Below are 21970 nucleotides of genomic sequence, written 5' to 3'. Positions count from 1 at the left end.
GAGAGAGAAAACCTGCACGCCACAACTACAGAGAGAAAACCCGCACGCCACAACTACAGAGAGAAAAGCCTCACGCCACAACTCGAAAGAGAAAAGCCGCACGCCACAACTACAGAGAGAAAAGCCGCACGCCACAACTCGAGAGAAGAGTGTGTGCCGCAATGAAGAACCTGTGTGCCGCAACAAAAGATCCCACATGCCTCAACGAATATCCCACGTGCCGCAACTAAGACCCGATGAAGCCAAAAAAATTAAAAAAAAAAAAAAGGAAACTGAGACACAGAGAGATTAAATAACTCCTGGAATATAAAGGGCAGAGGCAGAACGAGGATATAAACTCAGGAAGCCTGTTGTTAAACATTACATGATATCGTCTCTCAGTAAGTTATCAGTCACAATAAGAACAATGTTATGATACAAATAAATTAGAAAGAAGTTGAAACATGAAACTAAGAATGGTATTTATGAAAGACAAAGAATATATAAAGTTATAAATATTACTGGCTGCCAGCTTTAACTATGGAGTCTAGTGGAAGGATTTTGGAGCAAGCATTTTGTTTTGAGTTGTCACTGCTCCTTGGAAAATGACAAATTCTGCTAACTTACATAATTTAAAATGAGGCAAGGCACTAGAAGGATAAAGTCCCTTCTCTTTTGGCGGCAGAAATTTCCTTTCATCATCCTCTTGACAATTTTATACAGGTTTCCTGGTTAAATATTTTATTCTTATCCATTAACCATCTTGCCTCTTATTTTCCTGGCAATATATTATTTTTACAGACCCTAACACTGTCAAGTTTCCTAAGTTTCTTATCTGACCACATCAGGTCAGTTAAGACCTGTGCATTACAGTGATCATGATCAGGGTGCATTTCCTGTTCCTTTCTCCTAAATTCATTTAACCCGTTTTCCAGCAAGTTGTGTTACTCCATTCCATACATTCATGGTGTTTCCTTCTCAGTTTTGACCTCTCTATAGAATCCATGGTACCATTTCCCATCTGAACTCTCTACATGCTATGTTTTCATCTATGAATCCAACCCATTGTACCATTTTTCTGTGTACACTGTTTGTTAACGATGCCACAAGGAAGCAGGAGAAATACACGTACCCAGAGTTTCTCAAAAGGGTTCTCTGTCTTTATTATGGACCTTCCCAACTCAACATTTTTTTTTTTCTCACTTGATATATTCTCCATAGGCCATCTTGTCTACACAAAGGAACACTATCTCCATACTGTCTATTCCAAGATCTTTATCTCCAGCCCAGATCTCTTCCAAAACCTTCCTATCCAACTACTCATACCTCTAAACTCAGATTCAACCTGTGAAAAACTGAATTCATCACCTCCCATTCCTTCCTCCTTTCCCCAGCCAACTGGTTTCTCCTGCTCTCTTACCAACGCTAGAAGATGGCACCATTATCTACCAAGTCATCCAAGCTGGAACCTTAGGGTCATTCATGACCATTACCTCCTCCTTAACTCCCATAGCTAGTCATTAGCCAGCTCTTGTCAATGTTACCTCATTAACCTTCTATTAATCCCCACTGCCATTATCTTAAAATTCAAGTCACCATTATTTCTCACCTCATTCCTGAAGTAGCCTTCTATCTGGTCCACTACTGCCAGATCTTGCCACCCTCATGACAAAGGGCTAATAATAATACATGAAGAACTATTATAAACCAGTAAGCAAAGGCCAGCAACCAACAGAAAATGAACAAAGGTAATGGAAGAAAAGAACAAGGACCAATAATTCACGAAAAGATGCTCAATCTCACATAAGGAATAATAAAATAATTAAAAATAAGTCAATGAGTTACCATTTTTCCTCTGTTAGACACCCGAAAGTTTGAAGACACAGTGCTTGCAAAGTTTGGGAAAATAGATATGCTCAGTGTATGTATTTTTGGTGCAATTGTAGGTAAATGCATGCAACCTCTTTGAAGGACAAATGGCAATTATAAGCAAATTTATAAGTGTACACACCCTCTAAGAGGATGAATTTTTTTCACTGTATTTTCTTTGATACAATTTGAATTTTTTCTTTTACCACGTGCATGTATTAGTTTATCAATAAGAAATGTGTTAAATAATTTTTAAAAGTGAACTCCTATTGACAGGAAGACCTCTCATTCAGACAGCAACATGATACTTCCTAGTTACTTCATGAATCAGCCTTCAGCAGCAGTAGCCCAGGGTTTACGTTCTTCATGTCTTCCACCTATGCTACATTTACTCCAGGGCTCTGAGGGCATCTGCTTAGATCTACTCGTTCAATAGACTTTTTTTACTCCCTCCTCCCCCTTATTTCAGAAGTAATTTAAGAGGACTGTTGGGGACTTGACACAGGCACTCCAAAACTAAAGTTAATCACAGTAATTTGTTCTAATTTACAGAGCTCATAATGTTACATTTTGATTATAGGAAACTTACCTTCTAAATTATGTTTCTTTCAGGCTCTTTTAATTCATTTTCATTTCCTGAACACATGCATACTGTAATAGCAGGAGAAGTGCTCCCAGAGCATGGTAGAAGGTTGGGAGAGGCCAGCCAGCATTTAAAAGTGGTTGTGGACAAGGTACCCTTCAAATTGGGTTTAAGAATTCTGAGAATGAAAGTTTAAAGAATCAAACGGTGATTAATGAGATCAGTAATTTGTAGCAATAACACAACCAGAGATGACATTTTAATATCTGATTAGCATTTGAATAATACTCCAAATCCAATCAAGGTGACCTGGCTATAATTTGAGAGAAGCAAGACTTCTATACATTATGACTAAAATTAAGAAAGCTTAAACCAACTGTAATGAGTTCTCTTGGAAGACAGAATTAATTATTGCTGGTGGGGAGTGCATGATATCTGTAAGAATCACTTGGACAGGGAGATGGAGAACTAGTATTGGTCATGTATCTCCAAGATAGAGCAAAGCAGAGGGTCTTAACTAGCCAACATTCAGTCCACTTGGAAATGCTTATCCCTATGGTATACACGTGTACCTGGTAAACAGCCACTAAGATTATCCTACCAGATCTTCACATGCTCCCTGTGCCACCTTCCCAGGTTTGTTTGGCTTCTCATACAGGTTTACCTGCAGCCAGCCTCACCCGATGCCGTTCAGTCTCATAAGGTCCATGGCAGTTTTTGGAGTCATTTAGTTTAACCTCTACCCAATACTGTTCCCTGACTTCTCATTACTTCCTACCCAGACCCACCATTGGTGATTCTTTTAAATAAACTTGTTCTATCAGTCCTTGAGTAAACCTTTCCCCCTGCAGCTGCAGTCCCAAGATCAGGAGAAACTTTTCAGGCCTCTTTTAAGCCTCCTGAAACTCAAATCTACTTTTATGAGGTAAATGGTTAATGTTCTTGCAACTTTATTTGGCCTTAATTTGGGGGAAAGAAAACAATACAACTATTATTTTAATTTCTTTATTTATCAATAGTATCCAAAAAAAAAAAAAATCAAGAGTTAACAAAAAACAAGTTAAATGCAATAAGGAAGCCTACTAAATACAAATACATTTCACAAATACACAGGCAACAGAAACCTGTCCAAATTGCTTCTTGGAATTTGACTGTTTAAAAACACAAGTATAAAGGGAAGACATTCAGACTGGTCCACATGGGCTTATTAGCAGGTGGAGGAGCCCTGCTTTCCAAAAGCAGTGATGGAGTCCAGAGTCATGGCATGTGAGAAGGTTTCCATGGACACTGAATCTTAACAGATGCTGTAATATGTTTATAAAAACCATACACACACAGAGAAAGCCCAAGGAAGCTTGCAGTCTAAGCCCTGTGCTTTTAGAAAGCTGGAGGAACAGAACCCAATTGAATCCTGTTTATTTGCTCCATGCAAAGCTTCACGCAAGACTCCCCAGACTAGGCTATTTAGCAGCTTTCCGTGAATGATTGTCAGATCACATGATCCTGTGGTGCAGACAGTAGCTTCCCTATTTACAGGAGGAATGCAGATTTTGCTCTTGGGAATTCAATGTTGCAGGGGAGGGTCGTCTTGGATAGCAACCACTGACCTAAATGTAACTGGTGAGGAGACACTCTGCCTTCTTGCTTTAAACAGACTGGTACTCCTGCCCTCTCTTCCATAGTGTCCAAGGGCTGGCAAATCTTGATCAAGGCGTGCTGTTGGGAGTTCTCCAAGGCACTTTGACAGGGAGGTACATTTCAGACCACACAAGCTGGGTTGGAAGACAGCTTTTAAGTGGGATGATTTACAAAAGCTCAGAATTCTAAACAAAGTGGAATGTTTTCAAAGGAGAAAAAGGAAACCTGTTTAGAAGGAATTCCATTTTCAGCACAACTGTCTCAGAGTTGCCTGTGCAGTACAGTCTACATCATTTCCCTTTGGTGGTCTGTAATCTGCTTTCTGAAAATGAGATCTTATGTCAAGTTTTTAATTTTGTTATTCCAAATGCATCCTAAACATTGTATTGAGTGGAGTTAATTATCACAGAGGCCGAAAGACACAGGAATGACTGACTTCTCCCCAGTCACAGTTTTAAGATTCAATGTCCATTTTTTTCCCTCTCGAAATGTGAAACCTTCTTTCATCCTCATCTCTAAAGGGAAAGCCATTTCTGTTCCCACGAAGGTTAAAGATGACATGCAAAAGTGAAGACAAAGTGAAGTGGTTCTCTTTCCCACTCTCTTCCTGGGCAGGCTTTACCAGAAGGCTCTACATCACAGCACAACCCGTGGGGCCATTCAGACCGAGGTCAGATTTGGTCAGCTTGTTTTTGGCTGTCTGACTCTTATATAACGACAAGGTTTCATTTATCTTAAGCAGAAGGAGGAAAATCACATTGTCTCCTTCTGGACCAATTATCAGAACCACAGAATTTACAATTTCTCAAGTCAAAAGTTTAATGCATTCCTACCTGCTGAGGAAACTGAGGCCCAGAAATAGGAAGAGACAGGGACAGAGTCACTCTCCTAGTTAGTGGAGGATCAGTGAGCATATTGATAGGCTGGGACATCTAAGCCTTGCTTAGCTGCACTGGTCTCAATCCTTTGGAATACTGATTTGCATGGATCTATGAGAATGAATGAAAACAAATTAGCTTTTTGGATCTTAAAAGCTTTGTATGGAGACACTTCTCCTGGCTGCTGTCTGAGGTACTCCCTGCTCCTCTGACAGACTGCTGACCCACTGGAAGCCAGGGGGCAAACTCTGGGCTGCATCTAGTATGTGGCAGGGCTGGGGGGAGTCCGGGTGATAGCAGTCCCTGCACAAGGAAGAACCCCAAACTCTCCCACCTCTGAAATGGCAGGACTAATGAAAAATAATTACAAAAGCTTAATTTCTAGTGAAGAAAATAAAATATTAAACAACAACAACAATAATATAATGATAATAACTGAAGAATGAAATCAACTTGCCAAAAAAGTTTACAGAAAAATAGCACCTTTGGTAAAAAGTATTTTAAAAATTTGGTTAGGTCTCTAAGGGGCTCAAAGTCTACAAGTATCTGCATCATTTGGGTGCACCCTCCCAGACACTGAGTAACTAGGAGGATGGCCGTGTATCTAGAGCCAGTGGCTGGGGCCATGAGGAGAAGCACAGATGCTAGAGGTCTGTTATGCTGATGGCAGCAGGAAGGGCTGGAAGCCAAATGCAGTCTTCTCCACTGAGCTTCCCAAATCCCTCCTCTGGGGACAGCCTGCTAAGCTCTTTCTCACTGCCTGCACCCCCTGCAGCATGTTCACAGCTGTGGTAGACTCAGAAGTGTTCCAGATCTGGGTACACTCTCCCAACACCGATGCAGTTTCCCTCCAGCCCCCGAGCACCATTTACAGTTTCTCTCAAAGTACTCCTAGAAATGAAGGCTATGGCCCTTCCCCTCCTAGCCAGCCACCCCCATATCCTTTACTGCAAAACAAATAGACAAAATAAAACTCATTGCTATACAAGCAAATACTGGTGATTTGGCGATTGTAGCAGACACTTGCGTATACTGGACCCAGCGCTGAAGTGGAAGAGAAGGTGCCAGGCTCTGGACACCTTTCCCAGATGCCTCCTCATTAGATCTCTTTGGTGCTCACTCTCTTGGTCTTTTCAGCTGTTTCCTTTGAGAAGCAAGAAAAAATAAGCGTTATGGAATAAAAAAAAATATTGGCATTTATCTAGTCTTCAAGACTTTACATAGCATGACAGATACATGCTTATGCCGAGTTCTGTTTGCTTGTCTATCTCCTCTGTGGATGATGAACAACTTGAGGACAAGGATCATGTCTTACTCGTGACACGGCTGTATAGGGACTGTTGCTAAATTAAGAGCTGACCCCATTTAAACTCCTATGAAACAATAACGTCAGACATTATTATATTCACGAAGAAATGAAGAAAATGAAGAAAAGGACGCTAAATGGAGGTGCTACAAAATGTTCTGAATCCAAGTTGGGAGAAGCATTAAGAGCAACAGGCTCGGGACTTCCCTGGTGGCGCAGTGGTTAAGAATCCATCTGCCAACTCAGGGGACATGGGTTTGAGCCCTGGTCCAGCAAGATCCCACATGCTGCGGAGCAACTAAGCCCATGAGCCACTACTAAGCCCACGTGCCACAACTACTGAAGCCCATGCTCGGCAACAAGAGAATCCACTGCGATGAGAAGCCCTGAGAAGCCTGCGCACCGCAACGAAGAGTAGCCCTCGCTCACTGCAACTAGAGAAAGCCTGCAGGCAGCAACGAAGACCTAATGCAGCCCAAAAAACAAACACACACACACACACACACACACACACACACAAAAAGAGCAACAGGCTCTGGAGGCAGATTGCCTGAGCTTGAATCATGGCTGTGTGACTTTCTGGGGGACTTTGGGCATATTATGAAATCTTCTGTCTCAATGTCTTCAACTACAAAATGAGTACTACCTCTTATACCAGTAGCCCATTTCTCCAAAGAAGACATTCTTACTTATGGCCAAAAAGCACATGAGAAGATGCTCAACATCTTTAGTCATTAGGGAGATGAAAATCAAAACTACAATGAGATGCCACTTCACACCCACTAGGATGGCTAATAAAAAATAACGACCATGACAAATGTTGGTGAGTTTGTGGAGGAATTGGAATAGTGCTGGTGAGGATATAAAATAGTACAGTCACTTTGGAAAACGGTCTGGAAGTTCCTCAAAAGATTAAACACAAAGTTTCCATATGATCCAGCAAATCTCACTCCTAGGTATATACCCAATAGAACTGAAAACATAAGTCCACACAGAAACCTGTAGAAGAATGTTCATAGCAGTATTGTTTATCATAGCCAAAAAGTAGAAACAACCTAAATATACATCAACTGATGAATGGATATATAAAATGTGGTATATCCACACCATGAAATGTTATTTCGCCATAAAAAGGAATGAAGTCCTGATTCATGCTACAACAAGGATAAACCTTGAAAACGTTACACTAAATGAAAAAAGTCAGACAGAAAATGCCATATATCATATGATTCCATTTATATGTGTCCATAATAGGCAAATCTATAGAAATAGAAAGTAGATTAGTGGCTGCCAGGGGCTGGGGGAGGGGAGAATGTAAGTGACTTCAAATGGGTATGGGGTTTCTTTTAGGGAAGATGAAAATGCTCTGGAATTAGACAGTGGTGATGGTTGACAATCTTGTGAATATATTAAAAACCATTGGATTGTATACTTTAAAAGGGTGAGTTTTATGGTATGTGAATTACATCTCAATAAAAAAATTAAATAGGGAATAAAAAACAAGTGTCTGGCATCTAGTACACACTGTCGGTGCCCCATCCATAGCCCGTGCCTTTAACGTTTCAGTACACTGGCCTGGCTTCTTCCTGCCAGCAGCTGCATCTCTTTGCCTGAGGCTTTCTCTGGCTGCTGGAGCCTGCTCTGCCCACACATGCCGACAGGGCAGAAATGCCAGGGAATTCATGTTTGCCGGTGGCTGCTCTCAGCCATTGGCTGATGGGAGTTCATACAGGCATAGCCCAGCTCCCTGCTCCGTTGCGCACAGTAACTATTCCTGGAGTTCTGCAACAGGACTAAGCTCCACTTGCTCCCAGTGGTAACATGCCTGGATACGCACTCTTTATTGTTTCCTTCCCTTCATGGGCTCTCTTCCCGACTCCCCTTCTGGTGTTTCCTGGGACTGCCTCCCAAATAAACTATTTGTACTTGAGTCCTTGCCTTGGCGTCTGCTTCCGAGGCAACTCACATAAAACAGAGACGCTAAAAAATGTTAGCTATTATCATTCACTCCCCACTGTCTACTCTGATCATTTCTCCACCCTAGAGATGAAAGGAATTCCTATTAAGTTCTTTTTGCTTTTAAGGGTTTATACTCATCTGGAGGCTCAAGGCTGCTGAAATATGGAAAAACAAAGGGCTAGGAGCTTCTGCATTTGTTTTAAAAAATGACATGAGGTTTCTACACTATCAGTGACAATAATGACAATAATGATATTTCAGCAGTGACAAGGCTGCTGAAATATGGAAAAACAAAGGGCTAGGAGGTTCTGCATTTGTTTAAAAAAAAGACATGAAGTTTCTACACTATCAGTGACAATAATGACAATGCATATGAAAAAGCATCAATAAATGAGAATTATTATTAATACTAATAATTCTTGATTTTCAACTCAAATATTTCATGTCAATAGTTCTTGTGACCATTATATTCCTTAAAAACTTATATGTCAGAGAGAAGGCATATATGTCATATTACCAGACCCAGTTTACAGACAGATGATTCAAGGAGCAACATCCTCTGTTAAAACTACAGGTAAACCAGTGGAAAGACAGGCCCAGAAGTCCAGCATATCCATGTTTTCTCCCTAGGCCCTCAGAAAAATATGTCAGTGGATCACTATTCTGCTAAGAACCTTTTCCCCAAGAAGGCCTTCAACTTAATGACATAGAATACTGATTTACTATTTTCTCAAGTCTCTAGGAAGCAGAATCTCTAAGTTTCCAGGCTATGTTCTAGCTAGCTTGGCATTTAACTTAAATCCTTTCTGCTGTGGCCCAAATCCACTAATTTCATGCTCATTGAGAGCCAACTGTACACCAGACCCTGTGCTAAATGCAGGGCTACAATGGTGAGCAAGTCATAGAGCCTGCCCTCAAGGGGCTCACAGTCTTTGGGTCTGGGCACTGGTGGTGAAAAGAAATAGGAGGTTTTTTAGACTATGCTCATTTGCAAACCACTTCCAACACATTTGCAAACCACCACTCAGCTGATTCTAACTTATAAAGCAATTTACCAAGTTGTAACCTACATCTGTTGGGGCATATGGGCCCCACGAGGACTCCGTCAGGGAGCTGTATGTATCATGGTTTGCGTAATACAGGTATACAGGTATATCGTTCGGGACCTTATGGGACAGAGCACATCTCCTTGGTCACCTGGGGAGTTAGGCAGTGTCTCAGTGGTGGAAGGGCCTGGTGGCAACAGGGATACCTGAACCAGCGTGGAGGCTGCAACTCACCTGGTGCTTTTGGAGCTCCTCAACATATCTGGTCATTTCCTCCTCTGTATGGGTCTGGGCCCCCTTCTGATTCTTTCCTGTAAGAAGAACCAAGGCTCAGAGCAGTGGTGGCTGAGGGAGGCCAGTTAGGGATCGCCACTAATATCTACCTTTTAGGCTCTCAATTTCATTTCCCATTTACCATATGGAAGGTGAGGTGAATTACCCACATTTTTCTAACTATAAAGTGTCCCAGTGCAATGGACACCTCCAAAGTAATGTGCGTGGGTAGTAAGTGACTGGGCCAGGGTTCAAATCCAGGCCAAGGGGAGACGGATGGAGCTGGGGTTCTAGAAAACTTTTCTGAAACATCTCTTTGTAGAAGGGTGATAGTGGTGATGCTGGCTTGTGCACGGCCCCCTCCTCCCCAAACTCTCCCTGACATCTCTATCTCCCAACCCACCCTGCTCATATCTCAACTATCTCAACTTTCTCTTTTTTGGGGGACCCAATGCTGTTAATTCAAACATGTGTATGAACATGCCTCCTTTTCCTGCTTGGCATGGATGGCAAGCAAGAGTCATTTTGTCTTCCAACCACCTAAGTCTTTGACATATAGGATTTCCTAAGCTGTCATAAGGATTAAGTGGGTTAATATGTAAAGTGCTTAAAAGAAATGCATGTAGTTCTCACTCTTATGCATTTGCTTTCTTTATTATTATTACCATTCTAATCTCTTATCAACATTTGATCTTGTCCTGGGTCTCGAACCTCTCTTGTTCCAAACCTCTGGAGTAACTTTCCAACATAATGCATCTGGCATAAGTGCTTTGCCCTCAATGCTGCCCCCTGAGAGCTCTGACATTACAAGTATGAGCCAGTCTCTTGCTCCCCAGTTTCCTTGCTGGGACCCAGCCACTGCACTCTTCCCCACCATCCCCACTCTGACTTCTCTCATGGTGATTTCACGACGGAAGTTGTCTCCGTGCCGTCCCTTCTTTCTGCGTGAGGTGCACAGCTCACCGTCACAGGTCATGGCTGTGCAGACCCAGTTTCCACAGGCACACACACAGCGGTTACAGTCCACCTCGGTCTCAGCTCCATCAGCATATGTTTCGTCCTCCAGAGCACACTCTGTGGGACCAGAAATAAGAGGCAAGAGTTTAGGGCGAGGGTGGAACAGGACATCTTGGCTATAGTCTGTGCATGTTACCCGTTTCCCAGACAAGACCTGCTTGTCCCTCAGAGGCACCATATCTGAGCAAACGCCACCAACAACCTGAAGATTTTTGGACCTGAATCTCAGCTCGGAGATGCTGGGCTAGCGCCCAGTCTAGAATCGTGGAAGGGAATTTTCTTAGTAAGCTCTGCAGAGTTCCACGATCCCCTCTATCTTGGCCCCCTCTAAATGTCCCCACTCCCTACAACCCCCTCCCTATTTCTTAGGTTAGGCATACTCTTCTCTGGAGGGTTGAAGGCTGGATTGAGACACTTGAGGAACTCTTGGAAGCTGAGTTTCCAGTCAGCATTTTCATCAGACAGTTCAATGAGAGCATCGATACAGAGTCCTCTGAAATGAAACACAGGAGAAACGTGTCAGCAAGACCTCAGCTTCAGTCCCAAAGAAAGGAATTAAGCATCAGGATCACACAGACCTAGGCCTCCGCAGGCGGCCAACGGGACTATTTAAAGAGAACATTTCTACACTGACCTCCTACAACCATTATGCGACCCGACTCCTGTAAGCATCCAACCTTTAGTTTATTATATGGGATGTCAGATCACTCAAGCTGTTCAGATATGCCCAAGATGACTAAAGTTTCCTGGATGGTTTTGTCCACTTGGATTGGCAAATGTTTCACCACCTGCATACCTTCCACTAGCAGTTGCCTTTCCCCATGCTATGCATGTCAAGTCAACCCAACTAGAAAAATCAAACAGAAGTGGTAGGAACAGATGATATGAAATGCATGTGGGATTTGAAAGAACATGAGTTGAAGCCAGCATCACCACTATCACCCTTCTGCAAAGAGATCTTTCAGAAAAGTTTTCTAGAACTCCAGCTCCCTCCGTCTCCCCTTGGCCTGGATTTGAGTCCTGGCTCAACCACTTACAACCCAAATGGCCTTGGGCTAGTTATTCAACCTTCCCACACCTGTTTTCTCATCTGTAAAATGGGAACGAGGAGCCCTCCTTCACTGGGATATTATGGGGATCAGATGTTGAACTTGTAAAATATTACCTCATTTCAGGTTATCAAAATATGAAGGATTTACAAATATTATACTTTAAGGTCATGGGCTATTATTAGGAAAGAATCCTAGAATCTGGGTTTCATGCTTTGAAATCTTTTGAACAAATAGGTGCTTTTCCTATTTTTAATTCTTACCAGTATACTGGAACCACACCAGAAGTTTCTTAGGGGTTAATTTTTATTAATATTTACTCTGGAATAATACCAGAAAAGGAGAGGAACGTGCTTACATTTGTAACAATTAGAGTTCTTTACATGAAATAGCACTGGTTATCTTAAAATCAGAACTAAAGGTATTTTAGACCTATGGTTAAATAGAACATTAAAGTAATTCCTTAAGAAAATTAAACATTAAAACATCACCCATGACACTCAGAAACAACTTTGGTCTGATGTGATCATTTATTTTAAAATTACATTCTTCCATTCCTTGCAATTTCTGGCCAAAAACAGTAACTACTTGATCCGATATCATAACGTTCACAGAAGAGACCAGGACAGAATCCCTATTTTGCTTTTTACTTCACATCGACTTTGACACTGGTGGCTCCTTTGCAGGTAGGAAGGGGTTCAAAGCTCTTCTCTTATCCAGCCTTCCCTCGTGGACCTCTCCCTTACCCGCTCACTCCACTCACCTAAGCAGCTTGTTGTTCCCCTGGTCTGCATAGGTAGTGATGTTGATGGCGGTTTCATTTTGCTCCACAAATTTCAAAAATTCGCTGGAGTCCAAGCGAGAGTCACCATTATCAAAGTTCTAGAAAGGGGACAAAGTGATCTTTCAGGAATGTTTTGTAAAACCCCAGCTCTATCATTCCCCCATTCAGCTTGACCCATCTCTGGTTCATCTTGTTCTTGACACTGTCCAACCCTGCTCTGCCCTTTGAGCAAAAAAGGTTCAAAGCCCTGGGGCACCCAGAGAAGGAAGGCACCTGTGCCCCAAGATGAGAGAGTCAAAGTGTCTGGGCAGAGGTCACTGAGGGCCTTTCAATCCTAGACCCTGCTCAGGATGGCAGCCTGAACCTAGGCCTGCAGTGTCCAAGGAGCCTGGGGGTGCTTAAGAGGTCTCTGTAGCCGCATCCCTGACCCTGTTCCAGACATTCTTGACTTCACTCCACCACTCCATGTTCTCAGACCCTAATGATCATGGAAGAAACTTGTGAATCAGAATCTGTGTCGGAGCCCAGGATGTGTATTTCTAACAAGCTGCTTGGGAACAATGGTGCAGGTGACCCTCAGAGCTCACTTTGGGAATCACAGGACCATTTCTTGCTGCTTGAATTCCAGCCTCCCTGGCCTGCTCTCAGTGCTTACTTCTCACACTGGTACACCTAGCTGAACTCATCAGTGAGAAGTCAAAGGCAAAGGCCGCTGCATGTTATTTGCATTGATAACCTCCCCTTGGAGGTGGTGCAAGCCCCCTACCCCTCCACCCTATGCTGCAGGCTACACTGTAGATGGTGCAGCCTGTCCTCATGACCCAGCTCACACCCCATGAGCACAAGGCAAGGGTGTAGTGAGCTCAGTACTGTCCTCCCTTTGGCAAGATGCTAAACTGAGACCTTAGCCATCTGGGACAATTCAGGATGCCCAGGCCCCAGCCGCAGGAGGAGGGTGGCAATTTCAAGGCTCTGATCAAAGTCCAAGTTGGATAACTGCTGCTCTCCTAAATAGTTCTAGTGGAAAAAAATTTTTTTTCAAAATTCTTTCCCTAGGCTGCCTCATATTGCTACCCTGGGAAATAGTCTGCACCCCCATGTTACTTTCAAAGTGGCTCCCAGGCGGTGGAAGGGATTCTGGAAGAAAAGTCTGACCAGGTGGAAGGGAAAGATACAGCTACTGACTGACTCTCCTTGCATGACTCATGTGTCATGTGCATTCTACACTAAGGTTGTAAATCTTTCCGTGGTATGTATGACGGGTACGTATAAAACAACCCTGTAGGCCTTTGCTTAATCCCTAGTTATCATTCTCATCGTAATTCCTAGGAAAAGGTCTCAGATCTCTGGTCACTATACTTATACCCTGGCTCCAATTTCAGCCCTGGCCACCAGGAATTCAGGGTGTGTGTGTGTGTGACACGGTCATAAAAGGCTCTTTCTACCCGGTCTTCCCCTCTTCACTCTGTTACGCTTTTGTCTAAAAATTGTGACTGAAACACCAGTTGAGATGAGAGTCTGATTCTGGTCTTATCCAAATTCCGATTAGATTTGTTTTGCAACTGATTTTGATGTAAGGAATGCCGACTGGGCTAGAGGGCAATTCACCGGTTCAGAAACAGTCTCTGTGAGATACTGATCTCTCAGCAACAGGCAGCTGTCTGCCTAGTGGGAAGAAGCCTCCCTTTGAAGATTGCACCATATGGTTCTTTGATAATCATCAACAAGTAGATAGTGAAAACCCTGTTTTCTCGGAAGACACTGGGAAGAGTGAGCATTTGTTTGTCAGTCAGGAGTAAGCTTTCTTGGTTAGCATGAGAATGCCCTACAGAAAAGCTACTTTCTCAAGTGGCCTTGCAGTGTTTAGATGGGAGCCTATTAGAGAGAGTTACTGCCAGAGGAGGTGGAGATGTGTGGAGGGGGTGTGTGGCCCTGGTCCTTGAGAATCAAATTAACAGCACCTGCCAGTGATGCCCACAGCAGGGTACCATCAAGGGGCCACCAGAACGGTTACAAGGTCCCAGGAGGTCTCCTGGAAAGAGCATCCTGGGCCCCACGGCTCCTGGGCTGTAATGACCACGGCAAAGTCACTGCTCACGACCGACCCAGCAGGTGCTGTTCACTTGGCTTTGGAAAAATCATTTTCTTTTAAGTAACCTTCTGCTCCTGTCTGACTCTCCTGGCTCCTTTCTGTAGACAAGGAAACACCCCTGCCCCCAGGGCTCTCTAATGTGGGAGTAGTTGAGAGAGAAGACAGAGTGAGAGGCTGTGCTTTCTCTTCTCAAACACTTGGAATCCAGAGAGATTTACTTTCTGTCACAGAGAGAAACTTCTACCTAAGGACGGTAACGCAAATGAAGTCCTAAATGACCAATATCCTACTTCAACCCAACCTGGTATGTTTCCATCTGTGGGGTCCATGATGCCAGTTAGAAAGAGGAAGCCACAGACTAGGCAGGTGTTGACCACATTCAGTGGCCACAGAGGTGCCAAGAAGTCCCTTGTGTGTGTGTGCGTTGCCCCCGAGTCCGGGCTGGCTAGGCCTGCGACACACCCTGGGGGCATGTGAGGGCATCCGTCTGGGGATGAGCCTCCAAGGGCACCTACCCAGAGATGTGTGTGTCTGTAAGTGAGGGGGTCTTTTGTGCAGGTGTGGGAATGCGGGCGCCTGAACGTGTGTGTAGGATGTGTCTCTGTGTGGCACGCACATCTCTGTATGTGGTGTATGTACGTCTGTGTTTCTGTGTGTGTTATGTTTATGAGTGTGATGTACCTATGTGTGCGATTATGTCCTTATCAGTCAGCAGCAAGAGCGCCATTAACTGCTTCTTCCAGCAACTGTCTCAAGCTCTCTGAAAGACCTCCACATCATGGCAGCCTTACTCATTGCTAAATACTATCCCCTCCCTCGTTTTCCTCTTTGAAAGCAGCATCTTTCCTCCCTCCAACTGGAACGATCTGTTTCTTCAGCTAAACACAATGGGAACAGCAATATCTAGGTTCATGAAGAATTCTGGACCCATGAAACACCAGTCCATTGACTCTCCTCAGATGAAGAGAAACTCTGCAGGCCATGGATGGTCAAGTTAAAGACTTAGAAAAGGGCTTCCCTGGTGGCGCAGTGGTTGAGAGTCCGCCTGCCGATGCAGGGGACATGGGTTTGTGCCCCGGTCCGGGAAGATGCCACATGCCTCGGAGCGGCTGGGCCCGTGGGCCATGGCCGCTGGGGCTGCGCGTCCGGGGCCTGTGCTCCGCAACAGGAGGGGCCACGGCAGTGAGAGGCCCGTGTACCGCAAAAAAAAAAAAAAAAAAAAGACTTAGAGAAAAGCCAAACTGGGTGGGAAAGAGGCTGAAGTGGCCTGGGTCTGGGTATTGGCAGGCAGCTCTACAAGGTGTCATATGGAGGATGGGGATACAGCCTGGCCATATTTTTCATGGACAGGCTCTCCAAGACCTTTGTGGCTTTAATTGCCCAAAGGGAGCAGCCCATGTGTGTTAGATCCCAAAGGCTGGACTCCTGGAGTCCCACTGTCTGTCACAGCTTCATGGAATGATCTGTGAAGAAACTCAGGGACTCTAGGCAGGTTTATGTTTCCTTGTGGTCTGGGAAGATGTGATCAGGTAATGGAAGAGGAAGACTCCCTTTCTCCAGGCTGAACAGTCTTTGACTCCAACTCTGGTTTACCTTAAAGTACTTGTCTAGGATTTCACTGTAGTTGCTGCCTTTAGAGAACCAGCCATCTGGGATGATCTCCGCTTCCAGCCACTGGATAATGCGACGCCGGAGTTCATCGCGGTTGGACTGATAGCAAACGACTGCAGGAAAGGGGAGAGAGGTCAGCCGAGCAGTGAGGACCCCAATGTCACCCAGCACCGCGTACATGGGGACTCAGTGCCCAGGAGTCTGCATGTGTCATCTCACTGAATTCTCACAGCAATCCAGGGAAACAGGATCATCACACACATGTACAGAGGAGTCAGCCCAGGGTACACACTAGAAAGTATCTAACCCAGGATTCAAGCTCATGTCTAAAAATATAAAGTTTGAGAATGTTGAAACAGAGATTATGTTGCTAAGGCGAGAAAAAAGAAAGAAAAATAAAGGACATTTTCATTAACTTTAGGAAGCTGAGGGGAAAAAAAAATCAATCAATCAATAGAACAGCTCTCTTGGCTCAAAAATGAGCTGAAATAATAAACGAATAAGTGAAAACATTACAATTCTTTATGCACTGGATTTCTGATTCTTTCTATATAGCTTTTCGTCTCTCTCACTTAAAAACTTCTCCCACTTTAAATTTTATACTTTATTATGAACAACAGAAAATGAGGCCAAGGAAGGGCATGTTGAAGCCCTGCTCTGGAGAGCTGTTCATTGTAAGCCACATGGCAACAACAGGTGGGGCTGAGAGTCCAGTGGATGGGGAAGCAGAGAAGGGAAAGCCTTGGCAAAAGGGAATTCCTGGAGGCAACACATGTTGGGATGTGAAAAGGGCACTGAGCCAGGGAAATGAAACTATGGGCACTTTCCCCCACTCTGCCACTTCCTAGCTGTGTGACTCAGGGAAATTCACTTAACTTCTCTGAGCCTAGATTTCCTCATCTATAAGGTAATTATAGTAAAAGCTACTTCACAAGGTTATTGTGAGGATCTAAGGAAAAGTGTATGCTAAAGGAGTCTGGTAACTATAAATCATGAGGAAATTTTAAATTTGTATTCATAGAAAACCATGGAAAGAGTCTCACTGTCGTTTCCAATCACCCCTTTCAAAACGAGTTGTCCTATCTGATTCTCCTTGTTCTGTGACACCCGCAGGTCTCACAGAGCACTGAAGGAGGGACTTGGTGGCTTTCCCATCCTTGCAGTTCAATCATTACTCAGCAAAAATGGAAAACACAGCCAACATTCTGACCCAACCAGCTGCTTCCCGTGACAAGCACAAAAAAATGCAGTTGTGCAGCTTTTGTGAGCTATGTTGAGGAGTGACTAGTTCTGGGTCACAAGTTCTGACACACTGAAGATCTTGTGAGCTTTGGCAGGGATTGTGGAACATGGGATTTCCTCCCTAAGATGCACACCGTAGAAAAAACAGGCACTCACCTGGGCTGGCAGATGGACTTACAGATTTCTTCTCTGCAAGACAAAAGGAGAAAATGCATAATGCAAAGTGAAGAAAAAAGAAATTTCTGTGTATTGCTAGGATTAAAACTGCCCACATTAAGGGGGCCACTATATCTTTCCATCACTTCGTCTTGAGTCCTTATATCCTCTCCTTCCAGGTCCCACGTTTGGGGATCTTTGCTTCCCTGCTTTGTTTGACATTTTGAGGCCACTGAGTTACCCTCCTGATCTCACACCTCCTACTGTTAGCTTGCGGGGGGCGCGGTGCTGCTGGGAGTTTGAGAATTCATACAGAATCATTATGGACAAAGAAATGGAGACCAACATGTGGGAAACAGCTTCTTATTTCTCCAAGGAAGTTCAAGGCTGGCCAGGCGGCTGGTGTCTAGGTAGCAACAAGCTTGGGACCCCTTCCCTCTTACCATAATAGCAATGGTTTGAGTGTGAATTAGAGGAAGTATAATATTATCAGGGCTGAGAGGTGCCCAAATTTAAAAAGCATAGGATATGTGAAATTTATCTGCTTTCTAAAAAGGTACAGAATTCAGTTAAATGCTACCATATTATTGACTGTTGATGTGGTTCCCCACCCACTATCCATCTCCAGACAGCACTGAAAGCCACATTGGGAATCTGATGCAGGAAGCACAGGGCAGAGGCCTGGGCCACCCAGGGCAAACCCAGCAGGCTCATGAGCACCAAGGGGATGCCTCTCCAAGCAACTGGGTGGTCTCCACAGCTTTGGGCCCTATGCTCAGGGTGGAAAGGACTCCAGGGGGCCACACTGCTCCGTTCCATGGCTCCCCAGCTGGAGCTGTGATGTGGTGATGAGAGCACTCTTTACCTTTGCAGTGTCCATCGTAATCGACCTGGATTTTGGATCCAGTGAGGCAGGCATCTCTATGCAGCTCGCAGTGGTTGAGGTAGGTCTTGCTGTTGCTGCCACACACAGGCCTCTTGTGAGGTTTGCATTGCTGAAACAGACCGCGGAGGACGTTGGTGCAGTTAGGGCTGAGTTTGTGTGTGTGCAGGTGCACACACACACACACACGCACACGCACACAGAGCCATCTTGTGAGGGGAGTCCCCACCAGCAGAGATGCCTTCTATCCTGCCAGGGCAACAGGGAGCCTCAGCTCTGGCATCAGTGACCTTACCCCACTCATTGTTAGAGGGACCACATCACCTTGCAGCCCCTCGTGGTGCTCTGTGCTGATCCTGGCCCAGGGTCATCTCTTCTACTCAATGAAAAGAAATAAATCCCCCCTACTCCAACCCTATCAAATTAGCAGGAAGGGCATTTTATTCGAAGTCAGGAATCTGGATTATCTATCACTTTATCACTTTGTAGAAAGTCAATCAATGTCTCTGGATGATCTAAGATCCCTTAAAATTCCAACATTCTTTTTTTTTTTTTGCGGCACGCGGGCCTCTCACTGTTGTGGTCTCTCCCGTTGCGGAGCACAGGCTCCGGACGCGCAGGCTCAGTGACCATGGCTCACGGGCCCAGCCGCTCCGCGGCATGTGGGATCTTCCCGGACCGGAGCACGAACCCGTGTCTCCTGCATCGGCAGGCGGACTCTCAACCACTGCGCCACCAGGGAAGCCCTAAATTCCAACATTCTACGACACAAAACAGCCAGAGCTGGGAATGTGGAGAGACTGAAAGACAGGCACATACAGCTCCCTACCCCCCATCACCCCAATTCTTCACTTATTCCAGGGTCTAGCTACAAGAATCTTTGCTCTCTGGCTTTATTTAGTATTTTGTTTTTCTCCTAATCTCACAACAGTTGCTGTGAGGCAGGGGCAGGGGGTGCCTGGGTCTTTGTGAAGTACTACAGAGTAAATGAACTAAGGTTCACTTGGCAACCTGATTCTACTTTGGCTATACTATATAAAGTGCCATTGTGACAGGCAAGCTCAGTTTCTTTAGACTTCATGATTTTTTTTTAGTTTCTTTTAAATTTATTTAATTTAATTTATTTATTTATTATTTTTGGCTGTGCACGGGCTTTCTCTAGTTGCAGCAAGCGGGGGCTACTCTTTGTTGCGGTGCGTGGGCGGTGGCTTCTCCTGTTGCGGAGCACGGGCTCTAGGCGGGCGGGCTTCAGTAGTTGTGGCACGTGAGCCCAGTAGTTGTGATTCGTGGGCTCTAGAGTGCAGGCTCAGTAGCTGTCGTACACGAGCTCAGTTGCTCCGCGGCATGTGGGAGCTTCCCGGACCAGGGCTCAAACCCGTGTCCCCTGCATTGGCAGGAGGGAAGCCTGAGACTTCCATGGTTTTTGAAAGGGGTAAGGGGGGAGCAAGTTCTGCTCAGACCTAACAAAGGCACTAAAGTAAAAATGAGCAGCTGTGGTAAAAGAACACAGAACCCTGGAACTGGAAAGTAGCCCAACCTTTCCAACTTATAGACCAGAAAACCAAAGCCCAGAAAGACAAACTTCTTTTAACCAATACTTACCACTGGGTTCTTACCATGTGCTGGCCCTGAGCAAAGCCAAACATGGTCTGTCTTTATGGCATCCAGTGGCAACTAATTTGTTTAAAATCACACAATGATATATGGCCGAGCTGAGGCTAGACACCAGGTTTCTGGACCCTAAATGGCCACGTAGTGGCCAGGAACACCACTAGTGAGGACATCCCAGAGTCCCCAGCAGATTTGGTTTGCAGGTTTCTGAGTTGGGGACTTCCTTTCTGGGACAATGGGTCAGGATCTTTCAACAGGGCACTAAGGTGGGTGTATTTACGTGTAGAATTACAGATGAATTTCCAGTCTTGGGTTCATTTGACAGAAAGGGGAAAAAAGGGCACACATCCAGGTTATTTATGTTTGCCAAGAGCAAGAATCCTGCCTACAAAAGAAGTATTTCTTAAAAGGTCACTTTGTTTTTTAAACTTCATTAAAAACAAAACCAAACCTGAGAAATCTGCATTCCATCTAGTATTTTAAAATATGCATATCCTTTGACCTAGCATGCCCCAGTGGGACTCTTTATCCTACAGAGGTAAAGCCAGCAGCATGTAAGAACATTTGTAGAAAGATGTCATTGTTTGTAGTGGCAAACAATCCACGAAACAACCTCAATGTCCATCTTCTATAGGAAAATGATTACATAAATCTGGTTCCTGTACATCACTAAATATTGATCTATTAAAAAATGAGTTAGAACTATATATGCTGACCTAGAGGGTTGTTGTTATATATTAATGAGTATAAGATACAAGTTGCATATATCTAGATCTGTCTATATTACGATCCCATTTTTGTATAAAATAGGGGGAAACCCTATATGTTTATAGCTGCATAGAAAAAAAACCCGTGTGGAACACCTAACTGTTTATACTGGTTATTTCAGACTAATGGGATTTGAGGGTTATGGGGAAGATTATTATATTTATGTTTGCATAAATGTCTGTACTACTTGACTTATAAAAAGCAATTGTTAATTTTGTAATTTAAAACTCTTCTAAAGCTAAACATTTTTTAAAAGGAAAAATATCCCTACATTCACATCTGATTTTTAACTTCTGAGATAAAAATTTCACTTCTCTCAGATAGACAAGGTGTGCTTTTATAAAGATGATGAAATCGTTGGCACTGCTCTGCAGACTGGTAGCTCCAGCGAGATAACCACACTCTGGCTCCCACCCTCGGGACTTACCTCGATGCAGAGGCAGGTGGGCTCTCCCTTCTCTGTGACTGCACATTCCCGGCCGGCTCCACAAAACACATTGGCACAGATCTTGGATTTGCTCCTTGGTTCCTCCTAAAACACAAAATCATCAAGGAAACCCTTGTGTCAGTGAGATGAGCCCATCTCCGGATGAGCCAATGGTGGTGATTATGTCTCAGCCTCGGGCCGTGGCCTAGAGTCGAGGCTCATGGTGCTGAAGGGTCCTAAACAGCCAGAAGTTCTCCCCAACAGCCAGCATCAGTCTTGCTGGCACTGCTCCCTCTCAGGCCCAGCTCCCTATGAATCTCTAAGATTGTTTCTCAAAGAGCAAGAGCTTCTTTCTTGCAGGCTTCCTTTCTTCTAAAACGTTTATTGAGCACCCATTAAATGCCAATACTAGGCTAAGGACTGGAGATAAAAAGGCATAGTCCCTGTCCTCAAGAAGCTCCATGGCTATCCAAGGAAACAGACTAAAGAGACCTCTAGAAAGCAATGAGCAAGTGTTAACAACAGGAAGGTGAGACTCAAACAAGACTTTCTGAAGATAAGATGCCTTAACTGACTCCTACAGGATGAGAAGAGCAAGCTAGGCAGAAGTGGAAATGCTTGAGAGAAATACAGATATCTGAAGGACCAAAATCTCACTGAGCAGTGTTCAAGGCACTGCCATCTCAAAAGGCAAAAGAAGGATGGTTAAACCATTGGAAACATGGATCTGCTATTATTCGACATGGTCTTATGCAGCCCCTGCCCATATCTGCCTCTGGCTTCAAGACCAAGAGGGCCA

At 44.3% G+C, this 21970-nt stretch overlaps 1 protein-coding gene across 3 annotated transcripts in view; it reads right to left on the bottom strand.

Moving 5' to 3' along the window:
* Positions 1-3321: 3321 nt before the first annotated feature.
* Positions 3322-21970, bottom strand: part of FSTL1 (follistatin like 1) — a 54167-nt gene continuing 35518 nt past the window's right edge. For all 3 annotated transcript variants that reach the window (XM_079922389.1, XM_079922388.1, XM_079922387.1), the window contains exons 3-11: positions 21172-21276; positions 18348-18477; positions 17483-17515; positions 16067-16197; positions 12361-12479; positions 10929-11041; positions 10495-10605; positions 9493-9569; positions 3322-6091 (exon numbers count right to left, since the gene is read on the bottom strand). In XM_079922389.1, the coding sequence (XP_079778515.1) occupies positions 6047-6091; positions 9493-9569; positions 10495-10605; positions 10929-11041; positions 12361-12479; positions 16067-16197; positions 17483-17515; positions 18348-18477; positions 21172-21276 (864 nt within the window). In that variant the 3' untranslated portion in view covers positions 3322-6046. The remainder of the gene's footprint in view (positions 6092-9492; positions 9570-10494; positions 10606-10928; positions 11042-12360; positions 12480-16066; positions 16198-17482; positions 17516-18347; positions 18478-21171; positions 21277-21970) is intronic.

Source organism: Stenella coeruleoalba, assembly GCF_951394435.1.
Source record: "Stenella coeruleoalba genome assembly, chromosome: 5".
NCBI lineage: Eukaryota > Metazoa > Chordata > Mammalia > Artiodactyla > Delphinidae > Stenella > Stenella coeruleoalba.
This window is presented reverse-complemented; position numbering and strand designations above follow the sequence as displayed.